The sequence below is a fragment of the Pempheris klunzingeri genome, chromosome 12 (genome assembly GCF_042242105.1).
Source record: "Pempheris klunzingeri isolate RE-2024b chromosome 12, fPemKlu1.hap1, whole genome shotgun sequence".
Classification (NCBI taxonomy): domain Eukaryota; kingdom Metazoa; phylum Chordata; class Actinopteri; order Acropomatiformes; family Pempheridae; genus Pempheris; species Pempheris klunzingeri.
Window position 1 is genome coordinate 11,755,746 of NC_092023.1, and position 18,458 is coordinate 11,774,203.

The window sequence follows — 18,458 nt, forward strand, 5'->3', positions numbered from 1 at the left end:
ACTTGTGTGAAGTATGTGACCTCTTTCTCTCCCTCAAACACACTCTACACACACACACACACACACACACACACACTGGTCTGGAAACAATCTTCTCCACCCCTTGTTGGTTACCCAAACATTGCATTGCCATGGTAACGGGACAGCGTACTGTACAGCCGGCCTGTTTGTCATGAGGAGGGAAAGTGTACGTGCGCAAGTATACAACACAAAAGAGACAGAGAGGGAGGGATACAGATGGAGATGGTCATCCGAGAGGTTTGCCAGCTTCAACAGTGGAGTCACAATGTCCGAACCGGGGGGAAAAAAATGCACTGGTCTCTGCAAAAATGATTCATTGCCATTTTACACTTGTATGGAGAGTTAAATCACCATTATTATTCTCTCCACACAGACAGTCATTTGATTCTTTAGTCAGATAGCCATCATTTGGAAAATGTTTTATAAATGCATTGATAAATAGGTTAATGATACAAAAAAACACTTACTCTGCAGCTGGTTTGATAGAATTAGAGCCCCAAATCCTACTCACATAGGACTAGTGTTCCTTTGGGTCCGTCTGTATTGTTGTCTGAAAATACTGGTCTCATGAATCAGCTTGCTTGGTTTTACTTGTTTTCCTCCGCTACGTAGAGCATTTTGATCATATGTGGACTTTTAATGAGAGCTTTGATAGCAATGTGGGTGCCCAAATGAAGAGGAGTGTGTTGCTGCCAGGGAAGGACACCCATTCAGAGAGGGAGCCAATCAACAAGTTGGCAACTCTGAGTGAATCACAGACGTTGTTACAGATGTGAAGCGTGCTCACAGTACAAAACACAAATGTGAGGTAGATTCCAAAATTATACAATTTCCCTTATAGTCCATTGGTAAAATGCCTTGTGTTAATTGAAGTAGTATTAGTAACAGTGATTATATACCCAGTGAGAATGTAAACATTACTGCTCCCTGGGCCCCTCCACTCCATCAGTATGGAGGTTAACTGCTTTGTTCAAGGGCTCCACCTTGAGGCAGGGGAGAGTTTTATTCCATCGCTTCTCCATCAGCCTGTTGGTCATGAGCTCCTCAAGGCCAGAAGGTGAAAACTGCTCCATCTGCTGTAATGGGACAGTGATAAATGGGCTAATCCCTATAGTGTCATGAGTTAACCCCTGATATTTGTGCGCGTGTGTTTGTGTGTGTGTCTGTGCGTGACATTTTTAACAGCTTTCCCCTCTACTGCGTTTCCATTATGCAGCTGATAGATTAACCTGTGATGCTCCTGCGCATAATTAAATGATTAGTAGGCTGTTTTTATCTCTTCTGTCAGCAATGAGGCATGTTGTGGATGACAAGGCGTTCACTGGTCGGAAGTGTAAATGTAGATTCATTCATGTACTGCTCTTAAGTATACTTGTTGGTTCCTTTTGTGTGGGTGTGTGTGTGTGTGTGCGCGCGCCTGAAGTGGTATTCACAGTATATGAATGGTGCCTTTTTACTTGTCAAATGGCTGCTCAGTTAAGAGCGCGTGGTTTCATGCTGCTAACATGATGCCTCCTGACGATACAAAACAGGTTGCAGGTCTGTGATCAGAGATAATGGCTTATATAAGCTAGTGTGTGTGTGTGTGTGTGTGTGTGTGTGTGTGTGTGTGTGTGTGAGTTTCCTCTTTCCTCCACCCTATAGGCCAGATTATGAGTATTCTCTCAGATGTCTTTGTTATTGCCCGTAGTGGATTTGGACCCGAACAATGGTTTTGTTCCAGACAGATAAAGACACACGTTCATACACATACGCACAGGCCCACAGGCACTCACTCACACACATGCTGTATACACACTGTGTCCCGCTCCATCGCCCTGTGACCTCAGATATTAGCTTTTCTGCCAAATCTGACTGAGGCCAAGTTCCACAATAAATACACACAGTCTCACACACACACACACACACACACACACACACACACACTTGCTCCATACTGAATCTTACTGGAGCTTTTGGTTGGTCGGCAAGAGGAGTTGAACAGTTTAAGCATTGGTGGAAACTCGGAGCTTCAGAGAAAGAAATCATTGGCTTGTCTTTGTTCATCGACAGAATGATGTTACAGTTCACATGCTGCTTTATTGCTGTTGTGTTAACCAGAACAAGATTAGTATTGCAGCTTATGTTTGTATGTACTGGTTTAGTTGTGGTTCACTGCGCTGGTTTCTGGCCACTTTCTCTTGGTTAGACTGTGATCTTTACTGTGTCTTTTTCAGTGTGTTAATTTAAGGTGTTGATTGCAGCAGCAGACATACAGCATCTTTCTATTAGAAATAATCCCTCCTTCTTCATTGTTATTCTCCTGCTCTGTCTCTCATTGCATCTGCTCTTGGATGATTTGCTATTCTTCTAATGTCTCAGACTTGTCATTGTTTATCTGCACAACCTTAAAGACTATAGTTCATGCCAGTTCACTATGAATTCAGCCAAAGTATTTGTTAAGAACCCACTCATTTTTTAATCATTTCTTATAGACTGGATATCATAGCATGTATCTGGAGCCTCTTACGGTAGATTATGATGAAAATGTAACTCTTGGATTGGTTGAATTGACAGTGAATTGCTCTGGATTCCCACATGCATCAAGAAAAAAAATTCTCTTTTGCTTTATAAATGTAAATCTTGATAAATTACACGCATTCAGATGTCACCAGTGGCCACTGCATTGGATTATATAGTCAAATAGCAATGTGTACTAAATTAGTAAAATTATAAACCTGCAGCTGGACCCTAAAAGTTTCCCTGACCATGCAAGCCAAATTCATCACCGTGATTCATGATTGTTCACCTGCCAAAATGACTAATAGAGCTGATAAACTCTCCAGCTGCTTCCAGATTTCATTTAGTGTTTAGCATCCAAGGTTGTTTTTTTTTTTAAAGAAAAAAGGGGTGATATCATGCTGGAGCAGAAGATTGAATTGAGCCTTGATCAGGACCGCAGGCTGGCACAGTGAGGAGTTTATCGGATCAATCTTGTCAAGCTAATGTGAGCTGTTCCGATAACATCAAAACTTAATCCAACATCAGATGTTATGGCTAGATGGGGTGGAAATATATAAATATATATATATAAAAAACTTTTATCAGGATGAAGGTAAAACACCCTGAAAAACAGCCTGAGGTGCATGTGGGAAAACCAAATGTTCTTTTCTGTTTCCTCTTAGTTTTCCAGTTTCCAGCCTGTCTTTTCCTCACTTTTCTGCCTTCTCTTCTTCCCTCCTCCTCTTTTCCTTCCTCCTCCTTCCTCATTCTCCTCCTCCTCCTCAGTAAAATCATCAAGGTGAAAATAATCGACGACGAGGAGTACGAGAAGAACAAAACCTTCTACATAGAGATTGGAGAGCCTCGCCTGGTGGAGAGCAACGACACCAAAGGTCAGGACGGGCGTGAGCCTGGAGACCCTGTGAACGTTGTCCCTCTTTCACCTCAAAGTGTCCGCCATATTGCTGTTCTCAGCGCATGGAGGCACACAGGAGGAGATTTTCATTTACTTTCTCTTTCTCGCTGATGTGTCCTTACTATGACGGTGAACATGCAGCAGGTTGTGGATCACCTCATCACACCACGTCCACCACTCCGCCTCGTATGTCTGTGCGTGTGTGGGTTTTTTTTTTTTTTTCTGTTTTTGTGTACATACCTTACCATGTTCTTTGTTTGCCATGCATGCATTTACCACCTCCCTCTGTCTGTGTGTATGTACGTGTGTGTCCCATACAGGAAGACCATAAGCGTTAGGATCTTAGACCGAGAGGAGTACAATAAGCAGTCCTCCTTCTACATTCTGCTTGACACCCCCGAATGGAGACGGAGCGGGAAGGAATGGACAGGTGTGACAGCCAATCAGCACTGAGAATGCACTTTATGAGGCTTTTTTTTTTTTTTTAGAGAATCCTGAATCAATAGGCCAGGTGTAGAATTAAATCCCAGAACTTCTACAACACAACAATAAATCAAACTTTTGGTAGTTCATGAAAGATTTGTTAAGATAGGTTGTTTTTATAATAATCAGTATGGCTGCACAGATTATAAATGTGTCCCAGTACCATACTACATACGAATTCCAAGCAAGTGATCTCTGTGCGGCACAGAAATGCCACAAATGCGACAAAACTCCAAAAATGGAAACAAAGAAAAGAGACAGCAGGACACTACTGGTTAGAGGACATCACGGAGTAGGTGCAATATTCATCTTAGTGGTCTCTGTGCAATTTGAATCATATTTATTTTATGCAAAGCCTAATACGATAGCCCAGACAAGTGCACTTTAAAGTTGGCAAGAAAAAAGCACTTTACAGCTGGCAACGCTGCAAGAAATAAATCAAAGCATCAGTGGCACTTATATGTACCATTTTTCTAAAGTGACAAAATGCAGAGCTGCTCCCTAATCGCTTATGTTTTAACAGGCCTGTTGATTTGGGATTCAGGTTGAACACACACTTGGGGCGCTTTTGCTGCACTTCTCAGTTTTTCCTTCCTTTTTTTTTTCTTCCTTTTTTTTCTACTTTTCTTTTTCTGCTTCTCCTCAGAGGCATGTATAGAAAACTCAGCGGGAATCACACCTGTCCTCTCCTTTCTTCTCCTTTCCTTTTACTCCGCCCTGTTCTCTTGTTTCCTCCTCATCCAGCAAAGACCTTTTCATGCATTGAGATGCTGGTGTGTGAAAATGTCACCATTTTTTTTTCCAAGTGTCCACATTCAGCTGGATTGTGGATTGGTGGTGCATAAAAAAGACATACAGAGGTAATGCCCATGAAATGACTGCAAGTAAGACAATGATGTGAACAGTATCCCAGCAAAGAATGGCTTTAAGTTAGTGTTTTAACTTTATGGGTCAGTAGGGAAGTCATTAACACCCGCAGCACAGAAATATCACACAGTGTTGATGCAGAGTTAATGGCAAATGGCAGAAGAAGAAGCATTGCCATCATTACAAAATGTACTGCTATTGCCAAGGATGTTAATGTGCAAAATGGGATTTATGCGCTATTATCAGCACTTGAATCTGTCTGGAATATTTTTAAAATACCTCCAGAATAAAAAAACAACAAAACATGAGGAAGGTTTCACAATAAAAAGAGGTGAGATATCACCCAAGAAAAACAAAATGGTGCCCCCACCTTCTGAGCTAAATGAACCATTTAAAGCCCCACTGAATGACTTTGAAAAAGCATTGTCAGCAGACAACAAGTTTGTTCTTAGTTCATGAAATGTTGACGTTTTGGAGATGCGTGGTTCTTATTAACAAAGTGAGATTCAGAATTTGCAAACAAAGAATTAGAAGATTCAAGCAGAGAGAAAGAATGAAAATGAAATATACTTCCTAAATCATAATCTAAAGAGAGATGAAGCATCTGAGTAGCATCTGAGTCATGAAAATAAATAATCTTATTTTCTTCAGGGAGACCATTAAAGCAACCTGTTTCATGGCCTAACAACGTTATGTAACTCGTTGTTGGGGTCACATTTTTAACATAGTTAACAGCTCCAACAAGTAGTGTCCCTTCTTTTTTCTTCTTGTTCTTACCTGTCACATAGTTTCATGTTCAAATAATGTAGGGATGCTTTTCTGTGGTTGTAGCAATGAAGAGAGGAGTCCAAGATTCATTCAAGAAGTTTATGTAGGTGTACGAGCTCGGAGTCCAACATCACAGGCATAGATGAGACTAAGGAATACAGAGTAAAGCTACCACATATATAGGATTCTACAAACTATATCTGGTTTCGGATACATGAGAGCATGTCCCAAGATGGACTTGATCTTTCCTTAGAACAACCAGTTGTCCAGACAAAGCGGAGTCAGAAGAGTAGTATGCTGACTTGAGAGTAACATATATACCATGTAAGACACAAGTTCCTACAGAATCATGTTACATGAGAAAAACCTTCTAACAAATAATCAAAAAAATAATTAAATATTTTTAAAACAAACAAACAAACACAGATTTGTTCATCAGAACTGTATTTTGTTCTCTTTTCTCTCCCATTAATCATTTTACAACCCATCAGATTTTTCTGATGAACCTTCGGAGGGGCCCAACCCTTTGCTTGGGAACCACTGGACTAAACTAGTTACCTGTATATAAAGCAGTTCAATCTGTTTCCACCTGGAGCAGATCCAACAGTAACATGCTGCTTACACACTGATGCTTCAGTACTAATAATCTAATGATGTCATATGTAATAATACAATCAGTCAGAAGGTCCAAACCAGTGCTTTTACTGTAATACTTGAAGTACTTGCTGCTAATACTTATGCACTTTTACTTTAGTAGGATTTTTCATGCAGGACTTTTTACATTGCTGTATGTGTACTGTTGCTCTGTATGGCAGACAGAAATGATTAAGCATCATTCTTCAGTTTTTTTTTCTATTAACGTTGAAGCAAATAGCAGTTAATCAAAAGCAAAAGATTCACAAATACACGTCACTGCGAGGGTGGAAACAGGTTATAGTTTGTGTTTGAGGTAAACCAGCCCACCACAGTGTTTTCAAGTCGTTAACTAAAGGGGCTTTTATCCTCTTAAACTCACTAAAACCTTTATTGGGTACACTCATTAAAAGTAGCTATATCTCTCACACACACACACTGAGCAGTGTTATCAGTGTGTTCATGGCGGAGTGTGTTTACCAGGCATCAGCGGTGTTTATAGTGATGAGGGGATCAAAGACGGGGGCTGGATATCACATTATCACAGTCAGGAGATCAAACACATCTCCGGGACACACAGTCACGGAAAGACACACACACACACACACACATGCACATAGAGTTTAGGGTGTGCAGTGGGTTTCTGTGTTTAATGTGTGTTTTATGAACATATGTGCTGGTTCTAAATTAGCCAAAGATCTTTATGGCCCATGACTGTGTCTGTGCATGCAAATGTCCATTTGTGGATGTGTGTGTGTGTGTGTGTGTGTGTGTGTATGTGTATGTACACACATTTATCTTTATGTGCTTGCTTGTGTATGCGTGTGTCTCTGTTGTTATGGAGGTATAGAGACGATAAGAGATTTGAGAGAGCGCAAAGCAAATTTGAGCACTACTCAGTTTGTAAGAGAATGGGCACGGATTCCCAAGAGTAGAATTAGATGTTTGTGTTTTCATGGAAAAAATCTGAATGTATTGATACAAAATCATTTAACATCACTCTGCCTTAATGCCTTAAAAATATATGAGTCAAATTGATTTAAAACAAGGCTAGTCACTAGTTGTATATCACAGTGGCTGTGTTAGCGTTGTCAAGTTATCTTAAGTGTGATTTTAGTCAACCAGATGTAAACTTGTCTTATTTCTTATAACTTAAACAGAAAAAATATTAGAACCATTATAAGAAAAATATTTATGAATGAGGCTTTTTGACACTTGTGAGCAGAATGCTGCCCTCAGAAATGTAATGGGTCTTATACAGGGTGATTGGGTTTACTGCAGTCGGATTCCACTCAATGTGAGATTCAAAAAAGTAATTGTCAGAACAACAACAGCAACAACAATAATAATAATAATACATTATTATGGGCAAAATCAGAGTGACAGCATTTTCCCTGCGGGCTTGGTATAAATCTGACATACCATTTTGAATAAACTAGGTGAAACAATATGGCTGAACTTCAATCTTTGCAGGAGTAAAATATGCAAATCAGAGGAGCAATATATTCAAAAGCTGGCGTTTTTCATTGTGCAGACAATAACTTCGAAAAAGACTTAACCCTGTTGCAGTTTGCAAGGCAGAAATAACTGGCAAGCGACCTCCAAATGTTCGTAAGATTGAAAAACAGCTAGAGAAACCTGAGAGAGCAGAAATGAGTGAGCAATTGATCAGATTTGTACACTTAAATCTGATTTTACTCTTACAAACCCACGCCTGTGTGCTCTCAAATGTTGACGACTGATTAGCACTTAGAATTTGTTTCGTCAAAACTCTTTCAAAACTTTTGTCATCATCATCTGCATGGCAGTGTATGTGTTCGAAATAGATCCTCAGAGTCTGGTATTTAGGGGGGGACATGGTGTGTCATTATATTTTCAACTCTTAGAAGAATATTGTTCAGCAAAGCATCATTACTCTAATTTATCAAAATGCAGAGTTCATTTTTAAACACTGTAGCCGCACTATGACTTCAAAAACTTTGAACCCATTTCTCACCCGTCAATTTGGAAACATTCTATCTTCGTACAAAACTCAGTTGTAGCATTATTATTTTTTGATTCAAGAAACGGCAATAATTTTCAGCTCATGTTTTATAAATACTTTAATCCCAGTCCATGCTGCCTTAAGGGATTTGAGAGAGTACTATAAAATGCACTAAAGATGTTTTCACACATGTGGAAATGCAGTATTTTATTAACTCAGACACAAGAGGCATAAGCTCTTAACACTTACAAGTTGTGTGATAGTTAACAGTACTTTATGTGAAAAGTAAATCACTGTTTATGTGACGACTGTAAAGAGTCGTCTGTCATGGACAACATACATTTTGTCACATCTTTTCATTTGTAGACATTGATGGTTGAACACATCAACACATATTTATCATCACTTTCATCATCACCCTATCTTTATAATTAAAAGTAAAAATATTACTTAATTAGTTGCTTTAAAACTGCACAGAGTTACTGCTGTCATTCCAGCAACACAAGCTAATCATAATTGAAATTAGATGGTTGTTAGTTCTTACCACTGGACAAACACGTTACATCTATATAATATATTTTCATTTTATAGCAGAGACAAATAAATTACACTGGCTCAATATACAAATGAGGTATTATTATGAGTATATTATAATGACAGCCTGAGTGTTGGTGTTTACTAAGCTGTCAGTAAATGAACTCCTCTCACACTGAGAGCACTGCAGAGAGACTCTGGAACATAGAATTGACTTCCTCAATGCATTTTGGCACAGTCCCACAAATTTCAAAAGAGCTTTTAAGCATCATGGGCCCAGAGACGTCAGCTGAAAACCAACCAAAAGAGGCACGTTCACTCCCTAACGTTGATTAATGTGTGCATTCAGATTTAAATTCCAAGAAACAGCTTTAACACTCAGGGACTGTGAAAGTTGGCTTTTCTTATTGGTCTAGTGAGGTCATGTTTCATCCTCTATTCAAACTAGCACTTCATGTATCAGTGAAGTGTCTCTGAGCCACAGATAAAAGGGCTTTGGTTGTTTCATTTTGCTGTAAGCAACAGAGGTTGACGGGATTAGTGTTTTGACCAAACAAGCGCCTGGTCTGGCATTTGATATGTTGCACATTTTACTGTTAGAAAGATACAAAGAGAATCCGTCTAGTTCAGTAATTTCTCACGTACCTGTTTGACTTTACTGGGAACACAAAAGGCAGGAAAGAAACAAGAGATTTAATGGTAGCAGCACTGAATGCACAGTTTAGGGCTGCTGCTGTTTATGTGATTTCATACAGCTTAAAATTTACATTTCCAATGTCCACAGTAACTTTTACAGAAGAGGCCTAAGCATAGAGGCTTTACAGCTATTCAAAAGTGTTGAACATGTAGGTGCCAAATATCTCTGCTTGTTTACGTCATGATACTATATGTTTCCTTTAAAATGTAAATTTGACCATTTCATCACCCAAATCTGCTTCTCCCACAAATAATTCATGATAAATACGTAGAGCCGCAGAGCTGCTGCAAATTCTCATTTGTTCGGGAGAGAATGAAACAGCTTTTGATTTACTTTTCAATTAACCTATTTCATCCTCCTCTATTTCTGTCAGAGTTTTTCTTCATGTCCTAGAGTCCCTTTCAGCAATCTCCAGAGGGCAGGTGTGAACTTGCATCCAGCTTTGGTTTGTTTCGTTAGTTGGAGCTAGATATTTAATATTTGCAGGCTGAATAATGTCCAGTCATGCACTAGTGTTGCAGAGGATAAGATGGGTGGGTTTTTCTTCTTTAAGGAAAGTATGTGTCTCTTACTCCCTTTGAAGGTGTTTTGGGTGATCACGTCTCCCATGTATACGATTTTTTTGCCGGAGGTAAAGGTTTGGACTGGAGGCTTTAGAAGTTTCCAGATGACCCTGTGATATTGCAGATTTTTTTGATTTGGTCTAGAGGAGCCTCAGGAAAGTGGGAGGCAGAGGAAAGTTCAGTGCAGCCTGTGAACCTCCGTCAGTCATCCGGGTGGCGTGAGGAAGGAACAGTGCTGAGAGGGAAACCAGCTGAAAACACACACGCCCTGCAGAGGGTGATGACCCCATGTCCTGACACACACACACACACACACACACACACACACACACACACACACACACACACACACACAGTATTCAACATGTGGCCATTTGTGTGTGAATGTATGTCACACACAGACAGACAGCAATGTCCTCTCCTCTCATCCTCCTTTTCCTTATGTACTTTCTCTGCCCTCTGTGTGTGAACATGTGTGTGTTTAGTTATGCATCAGCATTATGTTAATTGTACATAGAATAATTATTAACCCTGGCGTTAATTAAGACTGCACATGTGCCAAAATTACATAAATGAAATGGAGACATGATGCTGTGTTTATCATGTTTAATCACTGGAACACACATTACATGTACAAACTCGCTGAGCCCTCCGTTATGATGTTAGTAAATTATTTTAATGAGGTGTTGTGAAACAGAGTCATTAAGTCTGTCAAAGTACAAAGTACAAATCACCAATGTAAATGAATGTATTTATATGTCTGAGAGCAACATCTACATCAGCAGTGTCGTTTGGTTTATTTGATCAGTTTAATTCATTATTATAGTAATTTAAGCGCTAATAAACGAGTAGATGATGGCAGAGAAGACGATATTTGTTACATAGTGTGATTTCTTAGCTCTATCAGGGATTGACAGTTGCTCTTCCTCTTCATCATCATCGTCATCCTCCCCTCCTCTATGACAACTTCCTCTTCATTTTCTGCTCGTCCATTTCCTGTAAACCACAACCTTTCGCTTTCTCCTCTTCCTCCCATCCTACACTCTCTTCCACCTGTTTTTCCTCACCTTCTCACTCCCCCCACTCCTCACCCCTCTGCTCCTCTTCTTCCCTTTTCACATGCTTTTTAACCTTTCTCTCTTTCTCATCCATCCCCTCTGTATACTGCTAACGTGCTTCGTTTATAGAGGAATGTAACGTTCCATAGCATGATTTAGTGTTTTCATGGTTAGGTTTGAGCACTAAAAGTGCTCCTCCTCCTACTTCTCATCCTTCTCCTTCCTCCTCGTCCATGTTTTTCCTTTTCCTTCAGTTCTTATTCCTCCTCCTCTATCACTCATTGTCGTCCTCACCTACCTCTTTTGGTTCTCATTATATACCCTTGCTCACCCCATTTTTGATCCCTCCTCTTCGTCTTCCAATTCCTTATCTCCCCCTTCTCTTCTTCCGTCTCATTCATCCTCCCCCCCTTTTTCCTCTCCTCTCCACCCCTGTGGATAAGACAAGACCAGTTAAAAGTTCCACTTGTGTTTCCTCCTCTTGCTCCTCTCCTCTGCTCCTATTCTGTCTCCTCCTATGGGACTCTCCAAAAGTGACAGTGTAAAAGCTCCTCCCTCCTCCTTGCCCTGTTCCCCGCTGTACTGTTTAATTGCGTCAAAGATCATGTCTTCTCTTGCGCCCCCTGCTCCTTCTCTCCCTCTGCTCCTCTCCTCTTTGACACAGTGCAGAAGTTTCTCTCCTCTGCTCCTCCTTGTGTCTTTATATGTTGGCAGTTTACAAAGATACCTCCCCTTCCTTCTTTCTCTCCCAACCTCTTCCTCTGCCACCTCCATTGGAACCTGGATCCATCAAACATGATAGGGTGTAAAAATCCTCTCCTCTCCTCTCCTCTCCTCTCTACCTTTCCTCTACCCATGATGGAGCCCCCCCCCCCCCCCCCCCCCCCTCCTCTCCCTGTCGTCTCCCATCACTTCCATGGAACAAGGGACGCTATCAAAGCATGACAAGGTGTGAAAGCCCACATACACACTGCGCACACACGCTGCCTTCTGTCAGCACATATTGAACCTTGTTTCATCCAGGCAAATACAAAAACGTACTTCCAGAACTAAAAGAAACACTCAATATTTCATCAAAAATGTATCGCTGCGTTTCACCACGGTGAAAAAATGGAAAACTTAATTTCAAAGTTTTGCCATTGATTTTCTTGTGGTCCTTAGTCATACCATATTAGAATATAGAAGTCGGTGTTTTTACAGCAAGAGTATAGGATAAGGTGCTCACTGAGGATTGGACCAGAAAACTAATGGATAATAATCTAATAAATAATAGATAATGATCATTAATGATGAAGGTGGTAGCAGGCAAAATAAATCTCGAGAAGTGCTCTTACTCACTAATGATGTCTACTACTACTAATGTCAGACTAATGTCAGGGAAGTGCTACCAATTTGTTCCCACATGGACCCATTTGTTCACATTTAAAACACCAAAGTAGCAGCATTAATTTGACAGCTATGCTATCAAGGTTGCTTACTGAATAAGTCATTATGCTCTCTGTTGGTTTGCTCTGGCAGTCCACTGAATTGAAAATAGATCAGAAAAGAGGGAGGACGAACTGGAGAGAAAGGCAGTGAAAGAAGGAAGAATGCAAATTGGAGGTTTTAATTCTGAGAAGCAGTGACAAAGAGGATGAGAGAAGGTAAAGATCAAAAGGTAAAGAAAAGATTAAGACAGAAGGAGAAGGGGTTAGAAAGTGTTATGTAACAGAGAGACAGCTACTTTGGGAAAGGGAAGATGTAGACCGTGTCTTTCTCATATTGTTTTCCACCTATTTAAAGATATAGTATACACAGTTATTTGGAGTAAAAGTACAAATTTGAAAATAGCTGTAATTGTCTTTTAATGCGACGTTCCCTGTTGAGTCAGACAGTTGAGAAATGTTTCTGTGTTCTCTGGCTGAAAAGCACATGCAGTTGTATTTAATTTAATTGAGCTGCAAAGAAGCAGAGAGAAGGACACCAGAGGGAGAAAAAATCAAAATGATAAATGGTACAGACAACGGCTCTGACAGGAAGCAGCATTTTACCCTGCAACATTCAACCTCTGTCAGGTCCATTTACACATACACACACACACACATGCATACAAACACACATCGAGGCACTGTAGCTAACAAGGATATTGCCTGGTCATGTTCATCCCCTATGAGGTTTAGAGATAATTTATGAGAGGCTTTTAATTGAGTTCATTAAATCACCATAATGATGTGTGTTTATACTGTACGTGTGTGTGAATCAAATTCATTGTTAATACCAGTAAACTAAAGGGGAACCATGAAGGGCATTTGAGATTTTCAGCATGTATTTTTAAGGGGAAATCTGAAGTTATTTTCAGACTAAACCATTAAAACACTTTAACACATTAAATAAACTTTAGACTTTCGGAATTGCGGTCTGTGTGTAATGTGCAAAACAAGCATCAGGCACAATATGCAGGCAATGAAATAGCTTTTGATCATCGCTGTGATTCTAATATTATCATTAATGCGCAAGATAAGGCATTTTCATTTGTTCATTCATTTGTAAAGCACATTTCAACAACAAGGCAATTCAAAGTGGTTTACATAAAACGTTAAAAACAGTCAAAGAAACACAGAAGAAACATGATATTAAAGGACATTTAATTACAACAAAATAGCAGACAGCAGAAAATAACAATTAACTAAAATAAAATAAGACAGGTATAAAATGACAAGAATAAAAGATACAGTGCAGTGCACGACATGAATAAAGTATTTGATTTAATTAAAGGCAGCAGCAAACAGGAAAGTCTATAGCCTTGATTTGTGATTTACGTGATTACTATGTCTGAGATCTTACAGCTGATTACTTGCTGTAAAATCAGATGGCATCCTTTGTCATCCCATCATGCTGTAACCTTGGCATCAGTGTGAACCATCGCAGGACATTCAAATAGATATTTTACTTGATTATTATTAAAAGGAAAGATTAATCCAGAGCAACAAAGGCACAGAGCAGCTTGCCTAGCTTGAGTGTAATGTGCATACAAAAGCATAGAAATGCTGGTTTGAGTTTGAGTCCAAACTGTAAAGAGAATAAAATGAAAAGGGCACAATCCAGTCACTTGCTGAACAGAGATATCAACCCTGAAATATTTCACTGTGCCTCCTCCTGTTGCCTGGCAAATTGAATATGACAGAAACTGAGCTCAGCCTCCCCAGGTGAAGCTGCATCTGGTGGACGGCTCAAAGTGTTAAATTCAACATGAGCTGTGTGATAATTGACCAAAATTGAATAGATTGTTTTAATCATTATCATTGATTAGAGTGAATATGAATGAAGAATAATGAATCCTCTCCAGGAGAGACAAATTAAATTATGTTCAAAACATCAAGCCTAACGCTTATTTGAGTCGGTGCTTTCAAGTCTTGAATGGCAAGAAAACTGTTGATTTTGTACATATGAGAATATAAACATGGTGCAACATGCACCAGTTCTGTTTAAATGTAAGTTTATTGGTACAGTATCCAATCAATAACTTGTCAAACTAATCAAACACAGTCAATAGAGTGGCTTTGTTTGCTGCTCCTCTTGCCTCCAGCTCTCATGCTTCATGGACGGGCGGAGAGCCACAATGAAAAAAAACTGTGCTTCTTGCTTATGATGGAGTTAAATTTTGATTAAACGGGCATGCAGTGTGTTTGTGCGAATGAGGTATAAACTCCATGGTGCAACTCAACTGAGGGGAACAAATGACCAATGAGCTGATGTGGACCCACAATGCACTGCACTATAATGGAAGGCAGTGGCATGGATAACTGCTTCCCCATGGAAAATTTGATCATGGCCTTTCCCTCTCTCTGTATTTCTTCCTTTCCCTCCCTCTCTCTCTCTCTTTGATCCCAGCAGTGAGTTCAAGCTCTATGGTGAATCTCAATTACTGACACACATAAAGAAAGGGGGAAATGAGGAAGAGAGGAGGGGGGGGTCATTGGAGAGAAACTGAGATAATGAGATGATAGAGGACCTGGAAGTGTATCTTCAGTTAGTAATGCTACTGTAACCACATAAAGCTAACTAGAGGAAACTAAAGCTTCCAGTTCAGTTCACTTTGAAGTTTCAGTGTTCAGACTTTCCTGGTGGTCATGATGACATAAAAACTGTGACCCAAAACCTGGTGGTTTAGATGCTAATGGTTTTTAATGGTAATTAGTTTTAGTGTATGTCCACATTAAAATTCATCATTTCCACACCTACGAGTCTATAACAACTGATATTGATATTTATAATCCATGTAGAGCTTAGAGCTTTTTAGTACAAATATCTCAGGTACCACTTGTGTAGTTATTTCTCAATACATTCTGTTTTTAACTGTCTTCTTATTTTATTGTTTGTTTTTACGTATGCACTGAGGACTCCCTAGAAAGCAGATTGATACCAAGTGAAATTTCCAACAAAATAAAATAAAATAAAAGTCTGCGATGCCGGCTGTCGTCTTGTGCTAACACTGCCGCTGGTTGTTGCCTTGTGATGTTTTCAGAGGAACAGCAGAAGGAAGAAGCGGAGGAAGAAGAGCCGCTGGCGGGAAAAGATGAAGAGGAACGGCGCATTGCTGAGATGGGCCGCCCCATGCTGGGAGACCACGTCAAACTGGAGATCATCATAGAGGAATCATATGAGTTCAAGGTAAGGCAGCGAGTTTGTTTGTGTGTTTATGTGGTCGGACAGATTAAAGTTACAGTACTGATTAGAGGTTAATCAATGGGGCAGAGATGGCAGGAGCAGATGTTTTAATGTACAGTCTAATTCATGCTGTAATTGAACGCATGCATGTCTTTGTGTTAGCATACTTCTCATGACATTTCAGTTATCCAAAATTTAAGTATTTTAGTGGCACTTTTGGTAAATTTACTCTAGCTCTCCAAAACAATTTACCTGATGTGCCAGATGGTTTGTTACACAGTAACATCTGTGAAGTCGATAAAACTGTTGAAACTGTTGAAACTGTTGGAAAAGGGGCACGCAAGCTCAAAAAATGCTTGGTGGAGTGATTGGATCAGTTCAATGAACCATATAGCGAAGCCAGTTGGGAGAAGTGCTGTTCTTTGCTGTTCTTTCAATGAAGAACTACTCTCCATTACAAATCTAACTGATGCTTTAACAGCATCTATGCTAACGTCTTTAGGACCCGCCATTGTTGTTTAGCTTCTCACTATTGTCACACCTCAAACACACCCCTAGCTTACACTGATTGGTCCGAACCACTGTGGGTTGGGCATGATGGATATTTGTGTGATGGCGATCTTGCAGATTCAACTGCCTCGCAAAGGCAACAAAACACTAGCTGTATTAGCATCTGTTTCCAGTTTGGTTGGTTAGTTAGACTTAGACTTAGACTTTTCTTTATTTGATCCCCCATAGGGGGAAATTCTCATGTTACAGCAGCAACAATTGAACAGGGAGAGTGAGAAGAAGCAATAGTAAAAGAAAAAATAGCAATAGCAAAATAAATATAAATATAAATATATGGCTGTGAATAAATATAAATATAAATATATGGCTGTGTTAGTTAGCTAGTTAGTTAGCTAGCTAACTGCATATGATTGTATTGGTTTGGTCATGTTTCTGTTGAAAAATAAACTACAGGTCTCACATACAATCATTCAGTAAACACTATTGATCATTACTGGGGATGGAAACACTGAACCGTCACTAAGATACACTGTAACTAATAGCAAAACTGCTTTTAATTGCAGTGGTCACTACAGTATTTATATCATACATTACTGATGTCAAAAGACAAAGACAACACAAAATCACATCCCTCGCATGTGATGCTTACACACTCACAAACCTTTCCAGGACATGCAGGAAATTACTGTGTAATCATTGAGTGTGGTTCCTGTCCGTGCTCTCCTTCTCCCACACAGACACTTAAGACGTGGATGTAATTTCTATCCATGTTACATTGTGTGTGTGTGTGTGTGTGTGTGTGTGTGTGTGTGTGTGTGTGTGTGTGTGTGTGTACTAATATATGTTCTTTGCTGACACTCCACCTACACATTCACTCTAGACAGACAGTTAATAACACCCAGTAATAGCTTGCCACTTGACAGGCTTCTCTACTTTGTCAAGTAGTTTTGTACATTCAAGTGTGTGTGTGTGTGTGTGTGTGTGTGTGTGTGTGTGTGTGTGTGTGTGTGTGTGTGTGTGTGTGTGTGGTGGGGGAGGCATAGAACCAGATCCTATAGTTATCTGAGGCACTGCCCAATGGCTAATAGAAGTGTGCATTACTGTGAGTATCTGTGACATAACAGATTGAAGGAGATGGAGGATGAAAAAAGCAGATGAAAAGACTTCAGTTCTTCAGTCTGAAATCTTTATCGGGATCTCATTGTTGTCTGGTTATCAGTGATATACATGATTGTCAATGATCGACCAATTAACAAAATGAAACAATGCATACAGCAGAGTGGTGCTGCAACAAAACCCTTTAAGGGTTTGTGCCAGTAACAAGGCGGTGTGCTCCATCCAAACATGGTGGCTGTGTGCTTATAGTCCGGACTATGAAGATATATTTTTTAAACCCATAGAAGAGTCTTTTACTATAGCCAGCACCAGTCCCAAACTGCTGCCACTACTATTTAACAAACAGATTTGGATTTGCTATATTGCATAAATATAGAGTATAACATGTTTTAATCCAGCAACTGTGCACTCAAACCTTTTCAAAATATATTTTTTTTCATTATCAATATACTTTAAAAAATGTTTGGAGAAAAAAGACTTGTCAAAAATTTGAGTGGGAAAGAGAGATAGTCAGGATGGGGAGAGATTCATCATGTTGCAAAGAACTATGGGTCAGCATCAGGCCAACGGTCATTCATTGCCCTCAGCTGGGTCATCACTGGGGTTTACAGCACAATTACTGGTGACGTGTTCCCACCCTAAGAGTTTCACATGTGTGCACTTGTGCAGAGACACGTATGTATTTCACACAACCAGCCCAGCAGAGTCTAAAGTCTGAATGATGGAGGGAGCTGGGAGGATGTAGTGAGGGAGAAAATGAGAAAGAAAGCAAAGGAGGTAAAAATAACGTTACACAGAATGACAAAGACGGTTTTACAAAAACCTAGATGAGTACAGTTAAATAAACACTCCACATGCGATAGGCAGAGCAAAGCTGGCTGTGTGTGTGCGTGTGTGTGTCCACAGTAGCAGCGACTGCAGGCACTATTTACAGTACACCCCTAAGCTCCATTCAGCACAATTAGCATCCCAGTTTCCTTCTGAAGTGGAGAGAAAAGGAGAGAGTAATCCCCACTGCTGTGCTAATTAGTGTCTAGATGTGTGTTCATGTATGCACGAGTGGTTGTGTGTTTCTTCCTTTTGAAAAAAACAACAACAAAGAAATATAAATGCTAGAAATGAAGGAGACAAGGATGGATGCAAAGGAAGGAAGAAAAAAAGGCAGAAATGACAGAGGGAG

The 18,458-nt window shown here is 39.8% G+C and overlaps 1 protein-coding gene across 1 annotated transcript in view; it reads left to right on the forward strand.

The window, feature by feature from the left end:
* The window catches only part of slc8a1b (solute carrier family 8 member 1b), a 119,564-nt gene that overhangs the window by 83,293 nt on the left and 17,813 nt on the right, over positions 1 to 18,458 (forward strand). Inside the window, exons 4-5 of the mRNA XM_070840677.1 lie at positions 3,289 to 3,407; positions 15,510 to 15,655. Coding sequence (XP_070696778.1) covers positions 3,289 to 3,407; positions 15,510 to 15,655 — 265 coding nt within the window. The remainder of the gene's footprint in view (positions 1 to 3,288; positions 3,408 to 15,509; positions 15,656 to 18,458) is intronic.